We start from the raw sequence: 27,344 nt of genomic DNA, 5'->3' as shown, positions 1-27,344 counted from the left end.
TCAATATACAGATTGAATAACATCGGGGATAGGCTACAACCCTGCCTCACTCCCTTCCCAACCACTGCTTCCCTTCCATACCCCTCGACTCTTATAACTGCTAACTGGATTCTGTACAAATTATAAATAGCCTTTCGCTCCCTGTATTTTACTCCTGCCACCTTCAGAATTTGAAAGAGAGTATTCCAATCAACATTGTCAAAAGCTTTCTCTAAGTCTACAAATGCTAGAAACTTAGGTTTGCCTTTCCTTAATCTTTCTTCTAAGATAAGTCGTAGGGTCAGTATTGCCTCACATGTTCCAACATTTCTACAGAATCCAAACTGATCTTCTCCAAGGTCGGCTTCTATCAGGTTTTCCATTCATCTGTAAAGAATTCGTGTTAGTATTTTGCATCTGTGACTTATTAAACTGATAGTTCGGTAATTTTCACATCTGTCAACACCTGCTTCCTTTGGGATTGTAATTATTATATTCTTCTTGAAGTCTGAGGGTATTTCGCCTGTCTCATGCTCACCAGATGGTAGAGTTTTGTCAGGACCGGCTCTCCCAAGGCTGTCAGTAGTTCTAATGGAATGTTGTCTACTCTGGGGGCCTTGTTTCGACTCAGGTCTTTCAGTGCTCTGTCAAACTCTTCATGCAGTATCGTATCTCCCATTTCATCTTCACCTACATCCTATTCCATTTCCATAACATTGTCCTCAAGTACATCGCCCCTGTATAGACCCTATATACTCCTTCCACCTTTCTGCTTTCCCTTCTTTGCTTAGAGCTGGGTTTCCACCAAAGCTCTTGATATTCATGCAAGTGGTTCCCCTTTCTCCAAAGGTCTCTTTAATTTCCCTGTAGGCAGTATCTATCTTACCCCTAGTGAGATAAGCATCTATATCCTTACATTTGTCCTTTAGCCATCCCTGCTTAGCCATTTTGCACTGCATGTCGATACCATTTTTGAGACGTTTGTATTCCTTTTTGCCTGCTTCATTTACTGCATTTTTATATTTTCTCCTTTCATCAATTAAATTCAATATTTCTTCTGTTACCTAAGGGTTTCTACTAGCCCTCATCTTTTTACCTATTTGATCCTCTGCTGCCTTCACTATTTCATTCCTCAAAGCTACCCATTCATCTTCTACTGTATTTCTTTCCCCCATTCCTGTCAATTGTTCCCTTATACTCTCCCTGACACTCTGTACAACCTCTGGTTCTTTCAGTTTATCCAGGTCCCATCTCCTTAAATTCCCACCTTTTTGCAGTTTATTCAGTTTTAATCTACAGTTCATAACCAATAGATTGTTGTCAGAGTCCACATCTGCCCCTGGAAATGTCTTACAATTTAAAACCTGGTTCCTAAATCTCTGTCTTATCATTATCTAATCAATCTGATACCTTTTAGTATCTCCAGGGTTCTTCCATGTATACAACCTTCTTTCATATCCATAGTGACTAGAAAACTGTTTGAATTCAAAAGTATGTATAGAAGCAATACTCAGTATTGTGTTTCAGCTTTCCACATGCATCCAGTAATCACGCAATGTTTGAAAACTGTGAAAATGTTTGCCCAGCAAAGAGTTTTTGCTCCACACATACTGTCAGGGGACCCTCTTCTTTATACTAGCTATGATTGCGGTAATACCCCTTCAGTCTACAATATAAGCTCCCTCAACCTTCAAAGCCATTGTCTCAACAAACAAAATGATAGCAATCCAGATTACATGAAAACAATTTCTCTGAAATCTTAAACCTCGCAGCATTTATGTTGGGAGGAAAAAAAAACTATTGAGGTAGTCTGCAACAATCGGCTTCCTTATATCTTGGATTATTCTTTATTATTGCTCAGTATTGCTAAGCAGATATTTTAAAACAATTGCTGATTAGTGGAGTGGGCATACAGTAGTGTGTTATTTGTAAGGGAACATGAAAGCAAGCAGAAAAGACGGGATCCCATTCACAGTATGGTGTGATTGTTATTCTGGGGAGTGCCTCTGACTTGGCCAGAGACAGGCAAAGAGCAGGGTAGTGTATTGCTTGTTTGCCTTTGCACAAAGGCATCCGAAACAAACTGATATGTTTCAGATGTTAAAAATTTTAACTTCCAGCTCAGTGTTGTAATTGCTCCAAACTAAAAATTTTGTGGGTGTGACACACCCACAAGATTATGTATATGGGTGCTTGATCCCTGGCATACCAACATAGTCAGTGTACACAGTGTGCAGAGGCTAATGACATTATATTGTCAAGTCTGACAAGGTCATATAACCCACTTCCTGCAGCCTCTTGTCCACTGTTCCTTCAAATCATTGAAGACATTTTAATACTCTGCTTCTAACAGTTTCATCTACAATAACCCTGGCAGAGAAATAACTAGGCTGTAATTCAGCAAACTGTTGGGATCTGCTTGGGCAAAAGCAGCAACTGTAGTGAACACCTTATCTGGATTTAGGACAACTGGGACCATACATTTTGGTATGTCAGCTTTTCCAGAGCATGTCCACCTCATTACCACAGAATCAGCACAGCCAACACTGAAACAAGCATCTCCTGCCACCAGAGGAGAACCTAGAAGTGTTCCTTCAAACAGTTTTCAAGACATCCAGGGGAGCTAGTGGGTGCAGAGGTAGCTCAATCACCAACAAAAGACCTAAATAAAATCTCTCCGATTGTGGAGGTGGAAAAGAAAATCACAAAACAAGGTGCTGCTACAAGTGTTGCTAGAATCTGAAATTCTAGGAGAAAAATTAAAATTCAAACTGATAAAGCAATAGGCCCAACAGAAACACAAGGAATTGAACAGGCAAAAAGTGAAGAAGATAAAAGTTCCACCAGCAAAGAAGAGGAGTAGGAATGACACCTCTAGCTCAAAAGACTCTGACTCCAACCTTGATGACAGTTAGGAAGAATTCCACTACTAGCTGGTAAAATTGTTATTTATTAAAACACAACCAGTTTCAAAGCCTAAAACTGCATCATCAGGTGCTACAACATTAAAAGATCATAGGCATACCCATCGCTCCTAGTCAAAATTTACTATTCAGTGAATATTGTCAATACTATTCCAAGCAATAGGTAATGAAGATGTGCTCTACTCATTTAAAGAAAATTGCTGATACATAAAATTGTGGTTACAGAACCATATTTTAAAATTTGCCTGCAGCAGCATGACAGTAGGGCAACTCAGTGTTATGTAAAGTAAAAGGGGCCTGCACGAATAACAAAGATGGTCTCTCTTTGTCTTTTTTGTGGGCCACTTTTAGTTTGCCCAGCACCAGGTTGCATTGATGCATGGAAATTTTAAAACATTGCACTGTAGCCCCAAGTTTCATCTACCTATTTAACAATAACTTCGCTTGAAGATGATGGGTACGAAACCCTTCGAAACGTTGCGAGAAGACGACGCCTTTACTCGGCTGATCACCCGAGAAGATTTCACGAATGGAATACGCCGAGAAAGTCTCAAATCACAATAATGAAATAGATGTGCACCACAAGGGCTTAATGTCCAAAAATCTTCACTACTATATCTAACTCCACCAGATGGAACACACTGCTATTGAGATCCGTAAATCGATCATCTGATGCTCCCATGGCAAGGGAGGGGTGAAGTCCAGAATTTATAAAAGATCACTTACTAAAGGACTTCAACTCATTATCTGAAGATGATGAGTTATAAACTTAGTCAAATATTTCTTCAAAATTGTTACATGGTGGGTAGTTTGAATGTTTAATCAGTTCTGTTTTATTACACCACTAGCCTCTTCAGATATATTTCAGATATCTAATAAACAACATAGTCAGAAAAAATTGAATTTTTTTGTTTACATTAATACATTGTGCACCTGTATTTTTGATTAAGTTCTACAATAGAAGTTGTTTCTGTATATGGGTGCATGTACAGTCATAGTAGAATTTTATACAGACATTAGTTGATTTATGTGTTCCTGCTTTATTTACCGAGCTTTGTGTCAAGAGGTTTACTAGAATTCCCTTCATTGTTACAGTGCTATGAAATATTCATATTTTCAATAGCAGTTTTAGTTTTGGTAAAGTAATATTGTTTCACAAAGAAAAATATTTCATTTTCAAGGGGAAGTCCTCAAATGTACACTTATTGAATCCTATAATTGTTATAATCTGATATCAGAAGAGTTCATAACCTGGTATATCAATATTAAATAACAAACATCAAAATATGCTGAATAATAGTGATTCTCAGTAGCATTCTTTTCAAATCTGTGGGGATTTACATCAAGGACATGTAGGTGATACACAATGAAATGACATTGATACCATTTATAGAATAGTTGACATATTGATACATGACAGCCGAAGCCAATTGTTTTACACTGAAAGTGCTATTGATCTAAAATTTGTGTATATATTGAAATATTTCTTGCTATAATTTGATAATGAGCTTTGATCTGAATACATTTAAGGCAACTGTCCAATTTTTAACACAATAAATTTATCAAGAGAGCACTTTTCTTCATAAAAACTAACTACATGAAAAACATTTTCTAAAAAATTATAAGAAAAAATGACCAAATGTAATGTTCTTCCACAGACAATTTTCAGTTAGTATCTCTATCTTTAAAGTTGTAAAGGAAAATAGATAAAATGTGCCACTTGCTATAGCTGTGAATACTTGACTCATTCCAACCATATAATTAAACTATCAGTATGGGTACCTGCATTCATACACTTTACAATAAATGTTGATCATTAATTATGCTCTTCTTGGATGGGAAAACACTAATATATGTAATATTTTTATTTTAATTATGAAAATGTATGTTGTAAATACATCATCCAGCTACTTTCATTTCTAAATCTAGTTCTACATCTATACTCTCCAAACCAAGGTGAAGTACATGGCAGAGAGTATTTCTCATTATATCAACTATTAGGATCTCTTCTCATTCCAGTCACACATTTGTGTAAGAAGTGTGGCAAGGATGATTGCTTACACAACTCTGTGAATGCTGTAATTGGTCTAAATGTCTCTTTGTGATTTGGGGAATGGTATATAAAGGGTTGTAGTACATTCTCTGTTAACACTGAAAATAAAAATACAAAGTGTTTTTTCATATCTGTATAATGTAATACATTTTATCTTTGTTATGCAAGTGCAGTTCAATCTGTAGACTGATAAAACTGAAAGTGTATTTGCTGTAAGATGTGGTATGTCCATCCCTGGTGAACCAGGTTCCATAAGTCTTTTGTAGCCTGAAATAAATAATCTTAACACTCCTAGATTCAACACTTACAGATAGTTCTTGGAACTCTGTAAGTAGACTTTCACAGAATATTCTGTGTCTTTCTTGCAGATATGCCAGTTGATTTATTGCAACATCTCCTTGATGCTGTCCCATTGGTCAGACATACCTATAAGCATTTGTGCTGTCCTTTATTGTATGTTTTCAATGTCTCCTGTTAGTCATGATTGGTATGGGTCACACACACATGAACAATATTCTAATACTCTAGTATTCTAGGATGGATCAAGTATTTTGTAGGCAATCTTTGTTGTAGACTGATTGCATTTTCATAGTAACATACCATGAACTGAAGCCTGTCACCTGTTGTACCTACAATTAGTGTGTGTTATCCAGTAGGCAATCACTGTAACAATAAGAACTAGAAGGCTTTTAATGACATCACTGTTTTCAAAATGTAAATAATGTTTGCTTCATGTTTCAACAGAAAATATCATTTTTATATTGGCTAAATTTATGAGTGAACAAAGTACTTTGTTATTCATATTACAGCATGAAAAGTGTATTCAATAAATAAATAAACAGGAAAGGTACACTTACTTGGATTGTAATAGAGTAAGGGACATGCAAATTAAGTTTTTTTAAAAAAATTGTCAGAAAATTGAAGGAGTGCATTTTTACTGCATATTCAGCCAGAAATTCTCTATTTGTAGAATTACATGTATGATTCACTTTACGTATTAGGATCCATTTTCAAATAATTTGTTTGAAAATATGCACTAAGACCTGACGTTCAAAATGTGAAATAAGAAAATTAGGAGATTGCAAGCAACACTGTATCATTTCATTGAGATGTTCACAGAATTATTTACTTTGCCCATGATGTTAAACACATGCCCTGAAAAGGGGTAACATTCTCCAAACAGGCAATTTAAACTTGAACACACTGGAAATCTTAACTGATTCGAATAATAGGCATTTCAATCAAAGATCATTGTATTATATTGTAATGACAGTACCATTTGGATTCCAGATCTCATTTTATGTCTGGAGTTTTCTTGATTGTTACACTGTTTGCAGGAACTGTTGAATGTTAATGTGAAGAGAAGTTGTCTGCTGATATGGTAGGTAATAATACACTGAAGTGCCAAAGAAACTGGTAAGGGCATGCTTATTCAAATATTGAGGTATGTAAACAGGCAGAATAGGGTGCTGTAGTCAGCAAAACCTATATAAGACAAAAAGTGTCTGGCATAGTTGTTATATCAGTTACTGATGCTACAATGGTAGGTTAACAAGATTTAAGTGAGTTTGAAAGTGGTGTTATAGTCGGTGTGCGAGCAATGGGACACAGCATCTCCAAGGTAGCGATGAAGTGGGGAGTTCCGCATAGGATCATTTCACAGGTGTACTGTGAATATCAGGACTCCCATGAAACATCAAACCCTTGATATTGCTGCAGATGGAAAAAGATCTTGCAAGAATGGGACCAACGATGACTGAAGAGAATCGTTCAATGTGACAGAAATGCAACCCTTCCACAAATGCTGCAGATTTCAATGCTGGGCCATCAACAAGAGTCAGTGTGTAAACCATTCAATGAAACATTATCAATATGGGCTTTTGGAGATGAAGAACCACTCGTGTACCCTTGATGACTGCACGACATGAAGCTTTATGTCTTGCCTGGACCCGTCAACACTGACATTGGACCATTAATGACTGGAAACATGTTGCCTGGTTGGAAAAGTCTCATTTCAAATTGTATTGAGCAGATGGACATGCACAGGTATGGAGACAACCTCGTGAATCCGTGGACCCTGCATTTCAGCAGGGGACTGTTCAAGCTGGTGGAGACACTGTAATGGTGTGGGGTGTGTGCAGTTGGAGTGATATGGGATCCCTGATATGTCTAGATATGACTCTGATAGGTGACAGGCATGTAAGCATCCTGTCTGATCACTTGCATCCATTCCAGCTGTGCATTGTGCATTCCGATGGACTTGGGCAATTCCAGCAGGGCAATGTGACATGCCATATGTCCAGAATTGCTACAGATGAGTCCAGGAACACTCTTCTGAGTTTAAACACTTCTGCTGGCCATCAAACTTTCCAGACATGAACATTATTGAGCATATGTGGGCTGCCTTGCAACTTTCTGTTCAGAAAAAATCTCCACTCCTTCATACTCTTATGGGTTTATGGACAGTCCTGCAGGATTCATGGTGTCAATTCTCTCCAGCACTACTTCAGACATTAGTCAAGCCCATGGCACATTGTGTTGTGGCATTTCTGTGTGCTCACAGGAATCCTACACAATATTAGGCAGGTGTGTCAGTTTCTTTGATTTTTCAGTGTATATATTATGTAATGGGTAGATAATTTGAATTCAACTATCATGTTGACAGCAGGCAATAATTTAATGGGACAGATTTCAGATTATCTGAAGTGAAGATAAGCTAATGTTGTCTTCTTTGTTTTTTGACCTTTTTTCCACACTTGCACATATACAAGTTATGTAGGTTAACTGCAATATTTAGCAGTTGTAATAAAAGTCTTATTAAGACCAGACATATTTTGATTTATTTTAGAGCATCTTGAAATGGTCAGGTTTTTTGCGTTTGTCTTCATCTTCCATGTGCATATGTTGAGTTTTTGCACACAGCCCTTTCACTGCACTAAATACATTTATACTTTCATGTTGCAAAGTATCACTGTCCTCACAAAATGGGGAGACGGCAGGGGTACTTCTCAACACAAAAGTGTAAATGTGTTAAGGGCAGTGAAAGTGTTGTGTGCAAAACTCAACACACACACATGGAGGACAAAGAATAATGCAATAAACAACAAAAAACCTGACCAATTGAATATGCTTAAAATAAAGCAAAATGCATCTGGTCTTGATAAGACTTTTATTACAGTTGCTAAAGATTGCAATTAACCTACACAGCTTGAAGATAAGATACTTTGTCAGTTCTATGCTAGCTGTCAGAAATGTATGTGATGGAAGCACTATATTTTGAAAATGTTACACTGTACCTTGTCAGATACAGCTATAGCTCACCTTGATAGCAGTATCATGAAGAGTTCCAAGGTATAAAGTAGCTCTCTGCGCTACCTCCACATTTGCGTCATCCATACTGGAAATAAGGTAACAGAAAGCATTTGCCAGAGCTGACTGCAGTGGCTGAATGTTTCGTAGAGGTGTTGAATCCATGAAGCGAGCTATAACTGTAACTCTCTCAACTGAAAATGAAAAAAATATTCTGTGACTTCTCACACATTGCATCCACTGCTATTCCTGTTTTTCGCAAAAACTATGTAACCTATACCATCTAGTGACAAAATTAATAGATTCCATATAGGGATTTTTGGAGTAGCATACAACTGGTTCAAATCATATTTTTCTAAGAGGTGTTGAAGGATGGAGCTACAAGATACAGGCAGAGATTACTCATCAGCATACCAGAGAGTCAAGTATGTGTTGCCATGGGGGCCCATACTGGGACCACTGTTGTTGTTACTATTTATAAATGATATCCCAAGCAGCATATCAGCAGCAAATACAATATTGTTTGCTGATGACACAAGTCTGTTTGTTAAAGCTATGAATGGAAGTCACCTACAGGAGAAAGTCACAATAGTCACAGAAGAAGCAAACACATAGTTTATGGGTAACAGATTAATTGTGAAGAAAGAAAAGTTTGTAAAAACTTCAGCTATATGACAAACAAACAATAAACCAACATAACAGCAGACACACTAAACACTTCATAATAAATTTTTAGGAGAATGGCAAGATGAAGCATTTAAGGTGGGAGAAACATATGGAACTGCTAAGCAAAAAACTAAGTCAGTACTGTTGTGATCTTAGAGTGCTTAAAATGTTCTAGAGCAGAGATGCACTGTTATGTTCCCATTGTGCTCTAATATATAGTGTGTTAAGATGTGGCATCATGTTTTTGAAGGAGTATCTGTCTGGCCACACACTTATTTACATTTTAAAAGAGACTCTTACATGATATCTGTACCAGAACTGTGCCATAGTCTGCTTTGTTTAGCCCACCATCCACATCATGCTTCCTATTATACAGGGGCTTTGGTTGCACTGTATTTGGAAAATTCTTCAATGAAGCCTAACTGACCTCAAATATGCTTTATGATGATGCAACTTTAGCTTAATTTTAAATTTTATTTGAATGTTATTCCACCTGTCTGCATTCATGCTTTTGTGTCTCATTTTTCATATTTATGAAAAAAATTATGAAAAAATTATTTCAGTGAATAAACTGCTTATCTGTAATTGAAATTGTTGTCCACAATTGTGTTGGTCTTCTCCTCTATCTTTATCTTCATCTACATCTAAATAGGTACTCTGCAAGCCACTGTACAGAGCATGGTGGAGGTTAACTACTAGTCATTTCCCTTCCTGTTCCACTCACAAATAGATCAAGGGATAAACAACTATCTATATGCCTCCATATGAGCCCTAATTACTCATATCTTATCTTTGTGGTTCTAATGTGCAATATGTGTTGGCAGTGGTAGAATTGTTCATCAGTCAACTTAAAATGCTCATTCTTTACATTTTAAGAAATTAAATCGTGTTTTTGTAAGTGTAAATTCAGTCAGTCTGTAGTGCAGTAGTTGCTTGTATTTTTTGTTTAGAATGCATCCATTCATTCATTTAGTGAGGCAGTCAGCAAGGCCACAGCTCTCAGCTAGTATACATTTACAATGTGGCAAGTTAAGTGTTTATGTTTTTCTGTTTCTTCTTCATAGCATATTTTATTTATTAAATTTTGTCCATGTTTTTCTGTTTAAGAGGTGCAATCTCACATTTTTGTAAGTGTAAAAGTCATTCAGTCATAGTGCAATAATTCCTCATTTATTTCGTTTTGAAGGCAATTGTCTGTCCGTTTAGTAAGGCAGTCAATGAAGTCGCAGCTCTTGGCTGATATACATCTACAGGATGGCAAGTTAAGTGTTTATCCTTTTCTTTGTGTTCCTCACAGTACATTTATTAAATTTTGTGCATGTTATTCTGTTTAAGATGTTCAATCTCACGTTTTTGTAAGGGTGAATTCATTAAGTCTGTAGCAAAATAATTGCTTGCTGAACAGCCAGGTACATAGCTCCTTAATGCATCAGTATCCATTGGAGACATCAGGAGGGCAGGAAACTGTGTATCTAGGATTCTGTCTGCTTCTGTAGTTTACTTCTTCAGTTGGTCTTGCTAGGATGGTTAGGATGTATGCATGCTGTGTACGGATGAAGGAGGTGTTGGTCACAGTTTGTGAACAGCTGAACATGCTTTTGGCTATAGTCAGTCATCTTCAGGCTCCGGCCTAAGGCTGTAGGTGAGGTGAAAAATCTGGCTTGTGACATAGGGTACCTCAGGTGTGGCCTGTTTTGTCCATGGGCTCTGCTTCTGAGGCACCTTCTAGTGAACCTGACACTGTGGATCCACCCACAGAGCAGGGTGAGTGGTGTGGGGAAATGTGTTTGCATTGCTTGAGGTGGAGGGAAAATGTGGAGACTGGCTGCCTAGCCTCACCCATTCACCCTGTGAGTAGATAGGTGGCCGCTGCTGCAGCAGGATACAAGCAGGCACACGGGGGGGAGGGGTTTACTTGTTATTGGGAGCGCCAACATTAGGCACGTTGTGGAGCTCCTTAGGCAGATAGCATTTAGGGCTGGAAAGAAAGCCAATGTTCACTCAGTATGTCTGTCAGTGGGCCTCATCTGAGACATGGAGGTGGCCTTGCCTATGGCTATTGATGGTGCAGGGTGCAGTTATCTGCAAGCTGTGGCTCACATCAGCACCAACGATGCATGTCACATGGGTTCTGAGGATATCCTCAGTTCATACATGCAGCTGGCAGTGATGGTGATGACTGCTAGCCTTACGTGGAGGGTGCAAGCACAGCTCACAATTTGTAATATTGTTCCTGGAGTTGATTGGGATCCTTTGGTTTGGAGCAGGGTGGAGGGTCTCAATCAAAGGTTTCATTAACTCTTTAATGGTCTTGGCTGCGGATTTCTAGACCTGTGTTATTGAGTGGGGATTTGTAGGACTGCCCTTGATAGGTCAGGGGTGCACTACACACAGGAGGCAGCTACTCAGGTAGCAGAGTACTTGTGGAGTGCACATGAGAGTTTTTTGGCTACGCGGTAGTTTGAGGTACTCTGTTGAACACTCACCAGTTAATATGCAGAAAGGGAGGTCAAATGGCATTAGAATAAAGACACTTCAACTGTCATAATTTTATCGGTAAATTGTTGAAGTATTCATAATACAGTCCCCCATTTACTGCCTCCCCCCCCCCCCCCCCCCCCCCAGGAATGTTCCCCTGCTCAAATTTTTCTTGGAACCAAAAGCTGGCTGAAACCTCAAGAGGAAAGGTTCAAAATGGCTCTGAGCACTATGGGACTTAACATCTATGGTCATCAGTCTCCTAGAACTTAGAACTACTTAAAGCTAACTAACCTAAGGACATCACACAACACCCAGTCATCACAAGGCAGAGAAAATCCCTGACCCCGCCGGAAATCGAACCCGGGAAGTGGAAAGGTCTGAGATATTTAGCGAGTCATGGAATGTATAATAAAAGACAGATTAGAGGCCATAAGAAGGGGAATGTTCATTGAAATTGGCAAATATATTGTCTCTACTGAGGTCAAAGTTTAGTGTGACAGTGAAGTTATCTGGTTTGGAAGTGGGTAACCCACTTCCAAACCATAACCAAAAATATTTTATTTTTTTTTTTTTTTTTTTTTTTTTTTTTTTTTTTTTTTTTTTTTTTTGCCGCTTTCAGCACTACCGCCGCTATAATATCCACCGTTTCTAGTTCACAAACAGCTCCTTTCACCTTTTAAACAACCATTTTGGCCAGTTCTAATAACTTTCGCTTTATTTCCATTTCCGTTTTTCCCACATCACTTAAAATTTTTAGCCGCTTCCCACAGGTTTTAACGTAATTATTTCTTCGTCAGACAATTGTTAGCCTCATTTTCATAATCTGCCACCACAATACCACTCCTTTTAATATACTACACGCAGTTTTTTCGAAATTTTCCCGAATTTCTCCGTCCTTTAACGTGCTTTGGCGGCAACACAACCACCTAACCTTTATGCACATCGTTGTCTACCAACCCAAGTCCAACATAGCCCAGCTGTAACCAACACCTTTTCGCCTTTTTTCATTCCAGATCTCCAGTGAAGTTATCTGGTCACATATAACATGTGTAGGTGAAGCCAAGTTAAATGCATGTTTTTGTATGTTTTTAACAGCTTCCCAATTCAGTTTTGACAGTTCTAGAGTCATTCAAAGAGAGTCTACAGTCAGCAGTGTCTAAATACTCAGCCCATGTAATACTAGTTGAATGTGACTTTAACCTACTGAGTAAAGACTGGGGTGTCCAGGGTTTCACTGTGGGGGTACAAACAGAAAGTCATGCAAAATACCCTTATGTGGTCTGAGGATGATTATTATTGACTAAAATTGATAGTATGAAGACTATATTTTATAATCATAGACTGAAAATAGAAAAAAAAGATATTTGTATACTCCCTGTATGCAATGTATGTAAACACAACTATGCTGCAGCTTGTAATAACTGTTAGAACCAAATACATATAACAGCAGTAATGACTGGACATAACTCTTTGCCTGGGAGCTATATCCAAAGAACACCTAGTAGCTACCAGGCTTAAGAGTATTACATGTTAAAGTGGGAAGTTATAACTACTCTGAATTGATGTGTCAAGTCATATGGGAGAAGATCTTCACTGAGAAGTGGATAAGAAGACTTTACAGTGCTGAGGTTTCAGAATTGAGGTAAGCCATAAGTGGCATGTAAAACCAGAAGCCATCTGTACCATAAGTGGTGTCCAAGATTCACTACCCTAAAGCAAATTAAGAACACATATTTTGAGCTTGAAAGATAAAACAATACGATTTTCTGAGTTGAATTGAATGCTTTTAGGAATAATAAGTTAAAGACTCTGACACATGGTATGTTTGGAATTGTCATAATGTTTTACAATACACATTATTCTTTTTAGAAGACTCACATATGTAGAATAGTTGTAGTTATCAGGGTAACTCACATATTTTAAAAAGGGAATTCAACATACCTGCCACAAATCTCACTCTCCAGTCAGTACTTTGGAATTCCCTTTGAACTATTGGCCAGAAAACATCAGATCCAGAAGGTAGTGTAACACAATGAAGTAGAAGTGGTACACATACTTGACATATATGTGAGTGTTCAGCACTGCAGAGGTCCCAGAGGCTACAAAAGAAACGCATTTTAAAATTACAATATATATCTATATTAGCACTACAACAACATGAAACATACAAGATAGGTTCGGCTACTTTTTCACTTTTCCTTACATCTACCACCACTAGCAGATTAGTAGGCAGATAGGCACCTATTCCCTAATGCCTACAATTCCCAAAAAGATAGTCTATATGCTCCTCTGCGTTATTTCTATCAATCTGGAGGTTAATTAATTAAAACATTATTCAGTTCATAAAGCAACAAAAGGATTTGCCAGCATTTTTTCTTTAGGGCATACAACTCAAAATACCAAATGACAGAAATCCATAAAAATACAATGTTTGACAAAAAAAAAAAGTGAAACACCCACAAGACATGGTCTGATGTAAATGTAACTTCATATCTGTATGCACCATCGGCACATATGTAAATGACAGAGCTATAATTTTATCTGACAGTTAGAAAGACCACCAGAGTGCATAGGTGTTATTACCAGGCCTGGTAAGATATGAGGTTATTGAAAAGTCATGCACATCTGCTTCAAGAATCAAAATAAACTGTGTAATGATGCAGTGGTACACAACACAGTTCCCTGTATTTTCAAATAAAATAGGCTCAGAATTCAACAATGTGATGCAGCAAACCACACTCCAATTTTCTGAGAGTGAAAGTGTTTTTCATGAAAGGTAAGTAAATTTCCAGTTGACCCAATCATTGGATTCTGAGTATTCATATATCCAATAAGGTTAAATCATCCTCATCAGTAAAGAAAACCTGGGCCAGTTCAGCAATTCCATAGATGTCATCATATGACTGAGACCATGTATAGTAAGCTACATGCTTTTCTTTCTCTGGTGTCAATTCCTGCATACTATGAAAATGATATACCTCAAATTTTATATTTCAAACGCTTTGTGAGCACTGCCATATGAAATCTGAGATTGGCCTGACAATCCCTCCGAACTTTTTGGAAGCCAATGCAGCATCATATTCCTCACCTCAGGTAGTTTAACATCATTAAAATGGTTGGCTTCATGTTCCTCTTCATGTCTGAAACTGCCCATGCATTCCTGGGCATGGATAATTAACCTTGGTATTGTTGAATTGTTTGGCACAGTGTTATCTGGACATTTCCCAGAGAATGTGTCTACAACACGTGCATACAAACAACCGGTAAAGTACTGTTGAACTGTTGAACAATAAAAAGCTGTTGCTCTTGAAAAACGACATGTTTACCAAGTAACGAACAGCACAATACTACAGTTGTCATGGGACTACTACCCAGTACATTGTCATCTTCATTTATTGCTAATAATACCTATAGTGCTACCTTGAGGTATCTCATCACATGAATGCTATGCAATTCCTATTTACACAAACACTTATTTTCATATGCACGAATTTCTGATTGCATTGGATATAAAGGGTGTGAACCGTGTCAGATGTTGAATGATCACTGTGAAGGACATAGAGATTCTCTGTAGTTGTGTGAGACAGCAATATCAGCACCTGACAGAATTTTGAAGGGCGTCTCCATTTGGCTCGCTGAATGAATTGTGCAATATCCAGATTTTAGAGACATCTGGATGTGACAGAGGCCTAATATTGCATTGCATGGGAGTGTGATTGCAGGAAAATATTTTGTCAAGGTTCTGGTTGACCAAATTTGATCATCACAAGGAAGGTTCACACCTTGCACATTGTACACCAGGCACATTGTAACCCCTTCACATCTGTGCCTGCCATCTGAGAACAAGTAATGGAGTCTCTGCAAAATTCTGTTTCATCCTGCACCATTCATCTGAAATTATGCACAAATTTTAAAGTAATGTAATGAAAAAATTATTCCCTGAATTCAAAATGTTTATAAAATGTATCAGAGCTTCAACCTTGGAGTTTGTCATCTGCTTGCATCAGTTTGGCACAATTAATCATAGACAAGTAGCATACACACATGCGAGTCAATATCAGAGAGACCAAATCCATCTATGTGATGTTTTATTATTTCTGGGTATCGTATTTGTATTTGCTTCTGCAGAATAATTAAAAATATAGGCCAAGGCAGTATTACATTGGAAGACTGCAGCAAGCAGTCTATAAGATTAGAGTCACCTGGGCACTGCAGCAAGTAGTGCCTAGGTGACTTATGTTATAGATGGAGGTGACAAGCAATTGCTGGTAAGTGTGTTGCAGCTCATAAGATATGGCTTGGAAGTTGAATACTATTCACTAATATCACCAGACAGAGATAGAGGCATGTTCTTGGTCTTCATATACATTTTCCTAACATCACCTGACTTGAGCAGTAGGAATTAACAGATAAGTGAGACATTCATTTTAACTGACCAATTCAGCTCCTGTACTCTGTTGGTGAAAACTGATGCAAGTTCTGTTCATCTGCTCCCCCTGCCATTGCATGAGACTCAACGTACACATCCATGAAACTGAGTTTCTGGGATAGCTTGCGCCTTGGAGATCATGTTCCTTGCAAATGTCAAAACAACAAAGAGATAGAAAACTTACTGAATAATGGATAGTAATCACATTTTTTACTTAGTAATCACACTTTTGGCTCCTGACTCAGCACTGTGGCAAACTATGAAGACTTGTAGCTTAGCCATTGATGCTGCTCTGCCACACCTGCCACCTTCATCATCATCATCATCATCATCATCATAGCTATCAACATTGTGGTGAGCTCCTTTGTAACTGAAATATGTAAGTCTGATAAATATATATTTCACTATTAACACTCCAATAACTCATATATGCAGCAGATGGAGGGAGATAAAAGAGTTGAAATTTGACACATGGGGGAGGGGGGTAAGTAATCTTCTGCTTACACAATATATCATTACAATATGTTTCTTATCTATGAATTAATCTCAGACATAATTTTTCTCATTCATTGCTACAGAATTTGCAAGCAGCAGTCAAGAATCTGTGGACAGCAGTGGAGAATCTGCAGTCTAGCACACTCCTCCTCCTGACTGAGCAGCAGAAAATCTGCAAGCAGCCATGGCAGTTGAGAATCCACACAAGGAGAAGACGACCTTGTTAGGCTGAACTGTGTGGACCTCATCACTGCCATTATTATTGTTATCATTGCCACCATTCCTTGTCGGCATCAAACTGATACTAAGTAAAGTAGTACTTGATATAATTATAAATGATGTGTGAGCCACCTACAAAGGACGTGAAAATCAATTATGACAGTCTAGAATGGGTTAGTGTGGATTCAGCTTTTAAAAATCAAATATGTACTGGCATAATAGGCAACCATGATGGGTTTAAGGATCCCAAACCATTTCTTACTGCATGCCTCCCAGCTTTTAACAACAGAGTGTGGGAGCAGAATTGACCACTTAATATGAACGTCTCACTTATTTGTTAATTCCTACTGCTCAAGCCAGGTGAAGATAGGGAAATGTAAATGAAGACCAAGAACATGTCTCTATCACTGTCTGATGATATCAGTGAATGGTATTCAACCAACATCAAAGACCAACTTTTAGAAAAACTGAAAACTTTCCAGGTTCAAGTTTCCAGATGGGACTTAAAAGAAATCATGAAATTTTTCACTAACATTAATATAAATAAGCGATTTTATTGGGGAATGCACAGAAAACTGGACAATGCATCTAATTATATTCCTTATTATGATGTATTTAACTTTGCTAATATATCATTTCCTAATGAATTGAATCATGTAGGAATATTTGAGAGAAACAATGTAAATATATCTGTTACTAAGTCTTGAGTACTCTCAGCATAAGTGGATGTTACAGGATGGACACAAGAGGAAAACAAAGAAGAAAAGTTTACAGTGGTTCTGATGTATTTTTTGAAACATGATAAATGTGAGAAGGATCTCATTCCCTTAATGCTTCCTGCAGCAAACACAGAAATTTACCATTTCTGCTAGATTAGAAACCTTTCAAAACTAGCATGTAATATTATTACTGCTCATCAGCATCAAATTGAAAAATATGAATGCTGTTTATGATCTTTTTATTCTAAAGACATGCTGGCTGCACATTTAGTTGATTGTTCACAGTTCAAACTGGTCAGAAGTCTCATGCTCCAAGCAGAAAATCAGTTCATAAAATCTAAGTCATGATTAAAGCTACTAGTTGTCACATAAGCAGACACTGAATTCTTACTGAAACTGGGGGTTAGTACAAAAATTGTGCATAAACCATGTAGTTTAGCTTTTTATGTGCACTGCAGTTACAGCGATGAATGTGCAGGTTTTCAACTGTACTGAAGTGCAGATTACACGGAATGGTTTAGCAAACAGCTGTATTTGTTTGCTGATCGAATACAAAATTACTTGTTGCACAGTAATGAGATAATTATTAGTGCCAAAAGAGGAGAGGCATTTCAAAGAACGCTTCAAGTAAATAAGTGTGAAATACAGTGACCAGCATTTTAAAGTCAGATTTTATAGAACCACACATGAGAGCTGCAGTTTAAATTCAGGACTGTTTTAACAACATTCAACAAACGCCATTTTTTTTCAAAATGTGTTACTTAACAGATTCTGACACTTTAATATGGGCCTCACACAATGGCTAAAAGAAAATATAACAAAACTTAATATTTGCTGTTTTACAAGCAGCCTGAATGTAGCAACTTTCACAAAACTGAACATCTTCATTTTTCAAGATTCTACAAAACTAACCCTGGAATTTTAGAGCATAAAATTTAAAATTTAAGTTTAATAGCCTTGGTGTTCAAATGTTTTTATTGTCAGGCAATCATGTGACATCTGCTTATTAAATGTTTGTTGGACAACAATGCATACTGTCCCATTTAATTCTCTTTCATGTTCAGACACTGTTTTACTACAAGATTAGCAGCTGTTGTAGTATGCTCTTATTAAGACATTAGAAGATTCAGAATATTCTGAAACAATTCAGGTACTGAAAAGTGCAAGATAAATGTCAAAACAGTGAGAGCTTCATGACTATACCCTCAAACGAATATCTGAATACAATTTGTAACCATATTGAAAGAACAAAGGAAACAACAAGCAAAACAGGCTGTTTGTGTCTCAATGAACTTTTTCATTTTAGGGACAGTATGTATATTAATAAAATAAAAGCTGACCAAGATAATTCCGTACTATGGTTACTGTAGGCAAATTGGACTTTTGCTGGCCAATAAATATGCACAACATGAAACTAATTTTAATCAACATTGGGCATCCCACATAAAAGTTAAATGAGTTTGCAATGATTTCTGGTTAGTGTTAAACTTCTGCAGACCAAAAAACCATGAAATATTAGTACTTTTTTCAGTTTTTCACTTATAATGCTAAAACAGTACATCCTGTAGAAAATTTCCAAAACACCCTAATGATAGAGCATGAAATTTTGCGTAGAATTACCTATCAATTTTTACCAGTTTGGGCAAAAAGTGAGTGACATTCATATTCCAATGCCTGTAACTTAACTCATGAAAGTTATAGAGCATCAGTTTCTGCATAAAAACAGCTCCTAAATTTGAAATTCACTCACTCATTTGCAAAGATACAAATAAAAATGTAAAAGTATTTGTAGCTCTAAAGAAGAAAAACACATGAAAACATGGATATCTTGAGTTTTGTAAAAATTTGTAATTTCTATCTTTTTTCTGAATAAAGGAGATTAGTGATGAACTTAAATTATTCTTTCATGAACCACTATCTACATAAGAACGGTATGATAGTTTCGAAATTTATTAAATCCATGATATTGAGGACAATTAGAAACTACCTCTCCTGTAACATTCTGTATCTTGCATTTATTGATTTTTGTTGAAACTTAATTTTATGGTGCCTGTTAAGTTACACAATTTACCAAATTATGATATGCATTTTATTATCATGAACATTACAGTAATGACTGAATTGAAGAAACAATTAAAATTGTTAGGAATATGTGTTAATAGAAGGTCTGTACACTGTGAACACTCTCAAGGCACGGAACTGACTGACTGTCTTATACACATGTGTACTTACTACTGAGTGGGTCCGCAGCTCATGGTCGTGCTGTAGCGTTCTCGCTTCCCACGCCCGGGTTCCCGGGTTCGATTCCCGGTGCGGTCAGTGATTTTCTCTGCCTCGTGATGACTGGGTGTTGTGTGATGTCCTTAGGTTAGTTAGGTTTAAGTAGTTCTAAGTTCTAGGGGACTGATGGCCATAGATGTTAAGTCCCATAGTGCTCAGAGCCATTTGAACCATTTGAACTACTGAGTGGTCAGTGCGACAGATTGTCAATCCTAAGGGCCCGGTTCGATTCCCGGCTGGGTCAGAGATTTTCTCCACTCAGGGACTGGGTGTTGTGTTGTCCTAATCATCATCATTTCATCCCCATCAATGTGCAAGTCGCCAAAGTGGCATCAAATCGAAAGACTTGCACCAGACGAGCGGTCTACCGGATGGGAAGCCCTCGTCACATGACATTATTATTATTATTATTATTATTATTATTATTATTATTACTGAGAGTCCTCTCAACACTGTCAATACCACTGATGGAAGTGTACCATATTCCAACATGCCTCCTTCTATTTATATCACAATCAAATTACAGTCTACAGTTCTTGAAATTTTACAAATTTATTCTTGCTCAGAGATCTAGTAAAAATGTCTGCTACATTGTTTTCTGAATTTATTTTACAAATATCTATAATTCCATTCCTATAATATTCATTCACAAAATGGTAGTGTACTTCATATACTTTGAAATTTTAGTAAATTTACCATATCTAGCAATACTGACTGCCCCTGAGTTGTCTTCATATACATGAACATGTTCATCAGACTTCACATCGGAAATATTTAAAATATCCAGAATTAACATAATCTCAGTGACATCTTCTGACAATACTACCTACTCAGCAAAAATAGAAGATTTTTTAACACTTCCTCATTTCTTAGATTTCCAAATAATCTAATTAAATAGCTTGATGTAGACTTATAATCTAAACAATCACCTGTCAAATCCACATCTACAAAACACTCTAAGAGATCAATATTTTCAGTCCTTCCATGTGTTAACTTCAAACCTCTTATTTGGTACAAATATTTCAGTACTTGCAAAGTGTACTTAAAGTGGGTGTAATTGTAACAATTTTGAAACTTACTCAAATAGTTTACCCTCTAGGGTATATCTGACTGTGTTCCTGAGCTGATGTAGAGGAGAGAATCTTCCAAGTTCCTGTACTTAATATAATGACTTGCATCTTGTGTTGGTGCTGATTTTAAGTTAACTTCCATTAGTGTATTGTAAAAATTGTAGTGCTCAATATTATGTTTCTTAGCTTGAGACTCAATCTAGCTTTCCTGGCTAAAAGTCATTACATTCTTTACATAATTATAGTCAATATTTAACCTTAAGAGAATTCTTTATTTCATCTAACTATTTCATTTGAAATCAGTTGGACAACAGAGTTTAATTTCTTAAGTTTCCCTTTACTTTCAAGAAAGATTAGCATCTAAAATAATCATACCACGCTTGAGGGCTTTCTCTCAGAGCAAATAATAGCCTAAAAAACTTAAAACTCTGCCTGTTTGATCTTCGTATTCTGGGGGTTGCTTTACATGAATTTCTGAGAAAACTTTTCCTTTTAGAAATTCAGTATGTACAACCATTTGTTTTACAATTAAGCCCTTTTGACAGCAATATAACAACAAAAGTTTAAATGTGCACCACAGCAACTAATGAATAAATGTCATTCACAATTTTTTTCTGTTTTCTAATCTCAATTTACAGATTTCAGTATCTGATTTCTTTGTAAAAACACACTTTACATTAAGAACACTTACATTTACTAGTTGAGTTACAAATTTAAGGATTTTATTTTTATTAAAATTTTCAGTTTTTTCATCCATTGCTTATTTCCACGGTTTTGACTCATTATTAGTCATCACCTCCTCATAATTTCTAGTTTCTGAGCACTAAACAATTTTACGGAAGTGAAGTTATTCATGAGAAAATCTTTATATCTTTGGATACACTAGTTGACCTTCTCAACTCACATACTTGTTTATCATTGCTTGAACTCCCTTCAGTACATGTTTCTCCCACTTCCTCATTGACAGATTCACTGTCTATGCTTTTGCACTCAGAATCACTCCATGTTTGCTCCCTTAATCAGGGTCCTTTAGATCAATAAACCTGATATTCCCTTCCACAAAATCAACATGTCTGGCAATGATAACTCTATTGTTAATCAGTATTCTGTATCCAACTTCACTCTAGCTTATCAACATTCCCAAGTCTGCTTTACAATCCCAGTTTGACTTTCTCGAATGTTCTGGTAAACATACAAATATCCTATTTCCATACAACTTTAAATGTTTAAAATCAGTTTTCCTCAGAAACAAAATCTCATAAGAAGTTATACTTTCAACAGTAATTGCTAAAGTTCTGTTTTTAAGTTACATAGCTGTGAAAACTGCTTGAGGCCAAACTCTTCTGTCTACTCTCACTTCAGCTAACAAGCATCATGACATATCAGTAACTGATATTGTATCTTACAGCTCCACCATTTAATTCAAGTACATAGGGAGGAAACATATTTGAAGTCATTCCTTGCCATCTTATAAACTGATAAACTTCTGAATTTAAATATTCTTTACTACTGTCACATTTCAATATCTTCATAATTTTACTGATTAATGTTTCAGTTTCATTGACATATTCCACAAATCAATCACAAACTTGAGTTTTAAATTTTATAGTGAAGACTCTAGCTGCTTTACTATAATCATCAATTAAAAGTAGGAAAATAATTTACTTCAAGCAAACTGTGAGATGAGTGAGACCAATTTAAATCTGTATGATTAACCACCACCATTTCTTTCACTTTGCATCTGTTGTTTTAAAAAGGTAAATTGTGCATTTCATTTTCAATATGACATTTACATTCATAAAATCTGATTCTAATTTTGTTGGCATTCATCTGCTAACTGATGTTTACACAACATAATCAAACTGTTAAAATATACATATTCCAGTGTATAATGCCACTTCTCCTTTAGTGACATATTATCCTCGCTAGTCACACTATTTAAATTAATCTCTTTGTTATAAAGTCTATTAGTCATTTTATACAGCCTATCTTCTTTCAAAACAATCACAATTAAATTATTGTATTTAGCATAGAGATATAGCTGATAGATATAATTTTGTGTTTTCTGTTATTTTAACATAACTAATCAAATTCTTGCTCATGTCCTTTACATGAAATGCATTTTTAATTTCAGTTGGAATCATGTAATCATAAACTAGAAAATAACTAATTATATTTCCTGTTTCTATAGCTTGCAAAAGTTGGCCATCTTCATTTTTTCATTCACGGGCTCATTTAAATTTATGCACTCAGAAAAATAATTTTCATTATTAACAACATGATCTATTCAATCACTATTCAATAACCAATTAATCTGTGTATTCAAAATATCCACGGGTGTACTGCCGGTCTACTGTGTCCAACGGGCACAATATTTCGGCAATCATACATGTCGCCATCATGAGGTGAACTGATGGATTGAGCTCCTGTGAACGTGCTGGCATGGAGATCCGTACGCTATGGCTGCTCAGAGGGAACTGGGTTTGGTTGCAGCGGCGGCTGATTTAAATACCCTCTGCCCACAGCGCGCTCCCTCCGCTGTCCGCGCCCCGCGCCACGGTCGCATGGTGCAACAGATTGCAACGGCGTCTGAGATGAAGTTGGAGTGATGGCTCTGTCCGCCGTGGTCATCACAACTATACGTTTGCTCGAATTACTCTTGATTAACCCAATCGCTGTTTCCCAAGCCTTGCTAAGATTATAGCCACAGTCACGGTTTATGTGGTCATCATTGGTGCGAATTTCGATGGCCTCTCTAACAACGCTGTCCCAGTATCTCAACATCTGTACCAGAATCCTTGTGCGTTCATACTCCATAGCGTGATTTTCTGACAAACAATATTCAGCGACCGCCGACTTGCTCGGATACATCAGTTGAGTGTGCCTCTGGTGTTCACGGCATCACTCCTCGACGGTACACATCGTCTGACCAATATAAGACTTGCCACATTGACACGGAATCTGTTACACACCGGCTTTCCTCAAACTGAGGTCATCTTTGGTGCTCCCCACCAGCGCACGAGTTTTATTTGGAGGACAAAACACAGTTCTGACCTGGTGTTTCATCAAAATGTGGGCGATTTTCCCCGAGAGTGCACCTGTATATGGAATAAATGCAGTGCCTACCTCCTCCCTCGTGATTTCATCCATCTCGACAGGTTGTGCTGTAGTGGCAGATTCAATGTGCTCTCCGCCCAACCACATTTTCTGGAAGTACTGTTCTTTGAGGGAGTTTATCACCGCCAGCAATGCTTCTTGAATCCTCTATAGAATGTCAAACTGACAGCCTTTGAACTTGAGTTTCAGTTTTGAGAATAGTGCAATGTCACAAGGTGCCAAATTTGGCGAGTACAGTGGGTGGATGCAACCACCATGTTGTTTTTTGCCAAAAAGATCCTGGTGTACATGGCTGTGTGACAGGGCATGTTGTCATGATGCACCAGCGAGTTCCCTTGATGCCAAAGTTCGGGCCGTCATCACTGCATATTTTCACGGAGCTGTCAGAAAGCATACAGTAGTATGCAGAATTCACTGTTTGGTTGGGTAGGATGAATTCGTTGTGCACAATTCGCTTGGTATCAAAGAAAATGATGATCATGCTCTTCACTTTGCTCTTCACCTGTCTCACTTTTTTGGGTCTTGGAGAGCCCAGGCGCTTCCACTGAGTCAATTGTTGCTCTCTCTCTGGGTCATAACCATAAATCCACCTCTCATCGCTGTTGATAACCCGTGACAATAAGGTTGGATTATCAGATGCAGTATCACGAAGGTCCATGCACGCTTCTGTTCATGGATCCATCATAAAATCACCACACACCAAACACAGAGTATTACAGAAATCGCTGTGGACACACAGCATGTTCTCCCAGCTGAATGCCACTTCGCACACTGACTCATCAGATATGAAGCTCTCGCCGCCTAACAGTGCAAAGCTGTACTACTCCTACTTTACAGATGGCAGCACCAGTCATGAATATTTTGGATTCCACCTCGTAGAGCACATTTTGAAAGGGGATCTTGAGTACCCAGAAAATTGACATGGACTCCATTCTGATCTATCATTCAATCTGGAGAAAACTGTAACAATGCCTAGCATTAACAAGCTGGGCATTCCAAAGAATCTCAAATTATGTGATTTATTACAGGGATTTAAAGCTATGTCCAAGCAATACTCTCAGTCTATGTAAAATTCACTGGATATTGTCATTCCTTCAATCAGCCTGCATGAAAATGTATATTGGCATTAATGCTGAGAAATGCAAGAATGCAAAGAATAATTTTGAAAAGAAAAAAATATCAGTTTAATGAATAACAGTTTTTTGAGCACAACTATTCAAAAATTGTTAAAATAAGTGATGAGGAACTAGTGACAAAGCTAGACACTGCTTGCAGATTTTCATTATGGCTATATGATGAAGAAATTTAAGCCAAAAATTGTTAAAATGTGCCACACAGACACTGATCATTTCATAGATCATGTAACCACCTCAAATATTTATGATTTTATTAAAAGTAATTTGCATAGTTCGTTTGATATTTTGACTTGCCCTGGTAATAGCATTCATAACATCCCATGTGTCACTAACACTACAGAATTCATAGGATAGAGAGCAACAATGTATGCTCTCAAAACTGAGGTGCTACTTGTAATGTGTAGAGCAAAAGGGGCAAAATCATTATCAAGTAAGAAACTTGGCATTGATGATTATCAGGAATGTTTGTTACATGATACTGAAAAATCAACATTGGAGTATATAATATGAGGAAAGCTGCAAAGTGTTTAAACCATAAAGCACAGCAAATTGGCTCTTTTGACTAATGATGGTAAGTGTTGCATACTTTATGGTCAAGTGAGCACATTAGCATGAGGTCACTGCCATCTGAAGAAAGATGATGATGATTGATTTAATTGTAAGATGATGATGATTGATTTAATTGTAAATGCCTCTCAAACAGGTAAATAGTGTAAATATCTGTAAAAAGTATAAATATCTGTAAAAAATGTGAATAATATAAATACATGAAAATGTAAAGATGAATACCAACTTTCTGACATATGCTTTTCCATGGAAATTTGGTGATCCATCATAATTGCTCAGATAATGGAAAATATTGAATATAACTACACTGAATTGAAAACTTTTCACAATAAGTTTTATATGTAGCATATCTTTTTGTTTTACTTTTTGCTTTCCATCACTCTGCAGTTTTTGGTTCATTCAGTGGTAGTGAGTTCACACACATAAACCCCCCCACCCGCTCATGCTCTCTCTCTCTCTCTCTCTCTCTCTCTCTCTCTCTCTCTCTCTCTCTGTCCATGTCACAGCAAGTGGCCCTGCACTGATGCCCATAAAATGTATGCATGTATGTGTGTGTGTGTGTGTGTGTGTGTGTGTGTGTGTGTGTGTGTGTGTGGTAACAATAAAGCAAAAGTACTTATATTTTTTTCTGAACATGGTGCAAAGAGTTCAGGTTTTTTTTTTTTAATTTAGTCACATCACATTTAATGATGAGGCAGAGGTGGAAAGATATGAAGTTTACTGAGGTGTACAAATCAAAGAAATATGTTGTGCACACATCTATGTGAAATGAAATTTAATCAAAAGGCAGAGAGGTAGGGAAAATATTTTAATTTAAATGATGGGACAGTATTGACAGTAATCTATTACAATATGGCTGAACAATTTGTTACACTTTTGAAGCAATTTGTTACAGTTCTGGGGTAATTTGTTGCAATTTTAGGAAAATCGTTATGGTTTCAGGGCAATTTGTTGCAATTTGGCGGCAAGATGTTGCAGTCTGGGGGAAAGCTAACACATATTTGGGCAAACTCATACAGTTTAGGGCAAGTCAACACAATTTAGAGTAAACTTATACAGTTTTAGGAAAAATTTGTTACAGTTTGTGGGGAAAGGGGCAGGTTGATACAGTTTTGAGACAATCTATTATTGTTTTGTGGCAATTTCTTACAATTTTGCTGACCAGCATTCTCCACTGACCATCATACTCCAATGGCCATCAGTCTCCACTGACCACCATTCTCCACTGATCTCCTAGCTCTGCAGACCCTCATTTTTTTCTCTTAACAATCATACTCCATTCGGTATCATTCCCCATTGACAATTACAGTCAGTCAGCTAATGTTCCATAAATCACTTGCAGGAGTCTTTTACTGCAATGGTGTGGAATGAGTCAGTTTATAAAATATGCATAAATGGTAATTTTTAATGGAAATGAATGTATTATTTTCTAGTTATACTCAACCCACAACACTTAAAAATTATTTTTTTTATAATTTTTTAAATTTTTTACAGGATACTAGTTTTCAAAAAGGAATTTGTTCATGAAGTAGGAGTTTTCCAGGATAAATGATTTTATGTTAGATTTAAAACTTCTTGATTGACTGTCATTCTCTATTGAAATCATTCTCTCCATTGACCATCATTCTCTCCATTGATCATCATTCTCCACTGACCATCATTCTCTCCATTGATCATCATTCTCCACTGAACATCATTCTCCATCAAGCATCATTCTCTCCACTGACCATCAATCTCCATTAAGCACCATTCTCCATTGACCTCACAGTTAGTTCGTTAATGATCCAGAGACTTTTGGAGGACACCTTTACTGCAATGATATGGAATGAGTCAGTTTATGAAATATGTAAAAATCTTTAGTGTTAGTACAAGTGATCATTTTATTTTTTTAGTCCTATAC

General features: G+C 37.0%; 1 protein-coding gene across 1 annotated transcript in view; it reads right to left on the bottom strand.

Moving 5' to 3' along the window:
* Positions 1-27,344, bottom strand: part of LOC124554918 (protein unc-79 homolog) — an 859,177-nt gene that overhangs the window by 515,172 nt on the left and 316,661 nt on the right. Inside the window, exons 20-21 of the mRNA XM_047128608.1 lie at positions 13,354-13,511; positions 8,278-8,459 (exon numbers count right to left, since the gene is read on the bottom strand). Of these exons, the coding sequence (XP_046984564.1) occupies positions 8,278-8,459; positions 13,354-13,511 (340 nt within the window). The remainder of the gene's footprint in view (positions 1-8,277; positions 8,460-13,353; positions 13,512-27,344) is intronic.

The sequence above is a fragment of the Schistocerca americana genome, chromosome X (genome assembly GCF_021461395.2).
Source record: "Schistocerca americana isolate TAMUIC-IGC-003095 chromosome X, iqSchAmer2.1, whole genome shotgun sequence".
NCBI classification, from domain to species: domain Eukaryota; kingdom Metazoa; phylum Arthropoda; class Insecta; order Orthoptera; family Acrididae; genus Schistocerca; species Schistocerca americana.
Note: the sequence above shows the minus strand (reverse complement) of the source record. Positions and strands in the feature narration are given on the sequence as shown.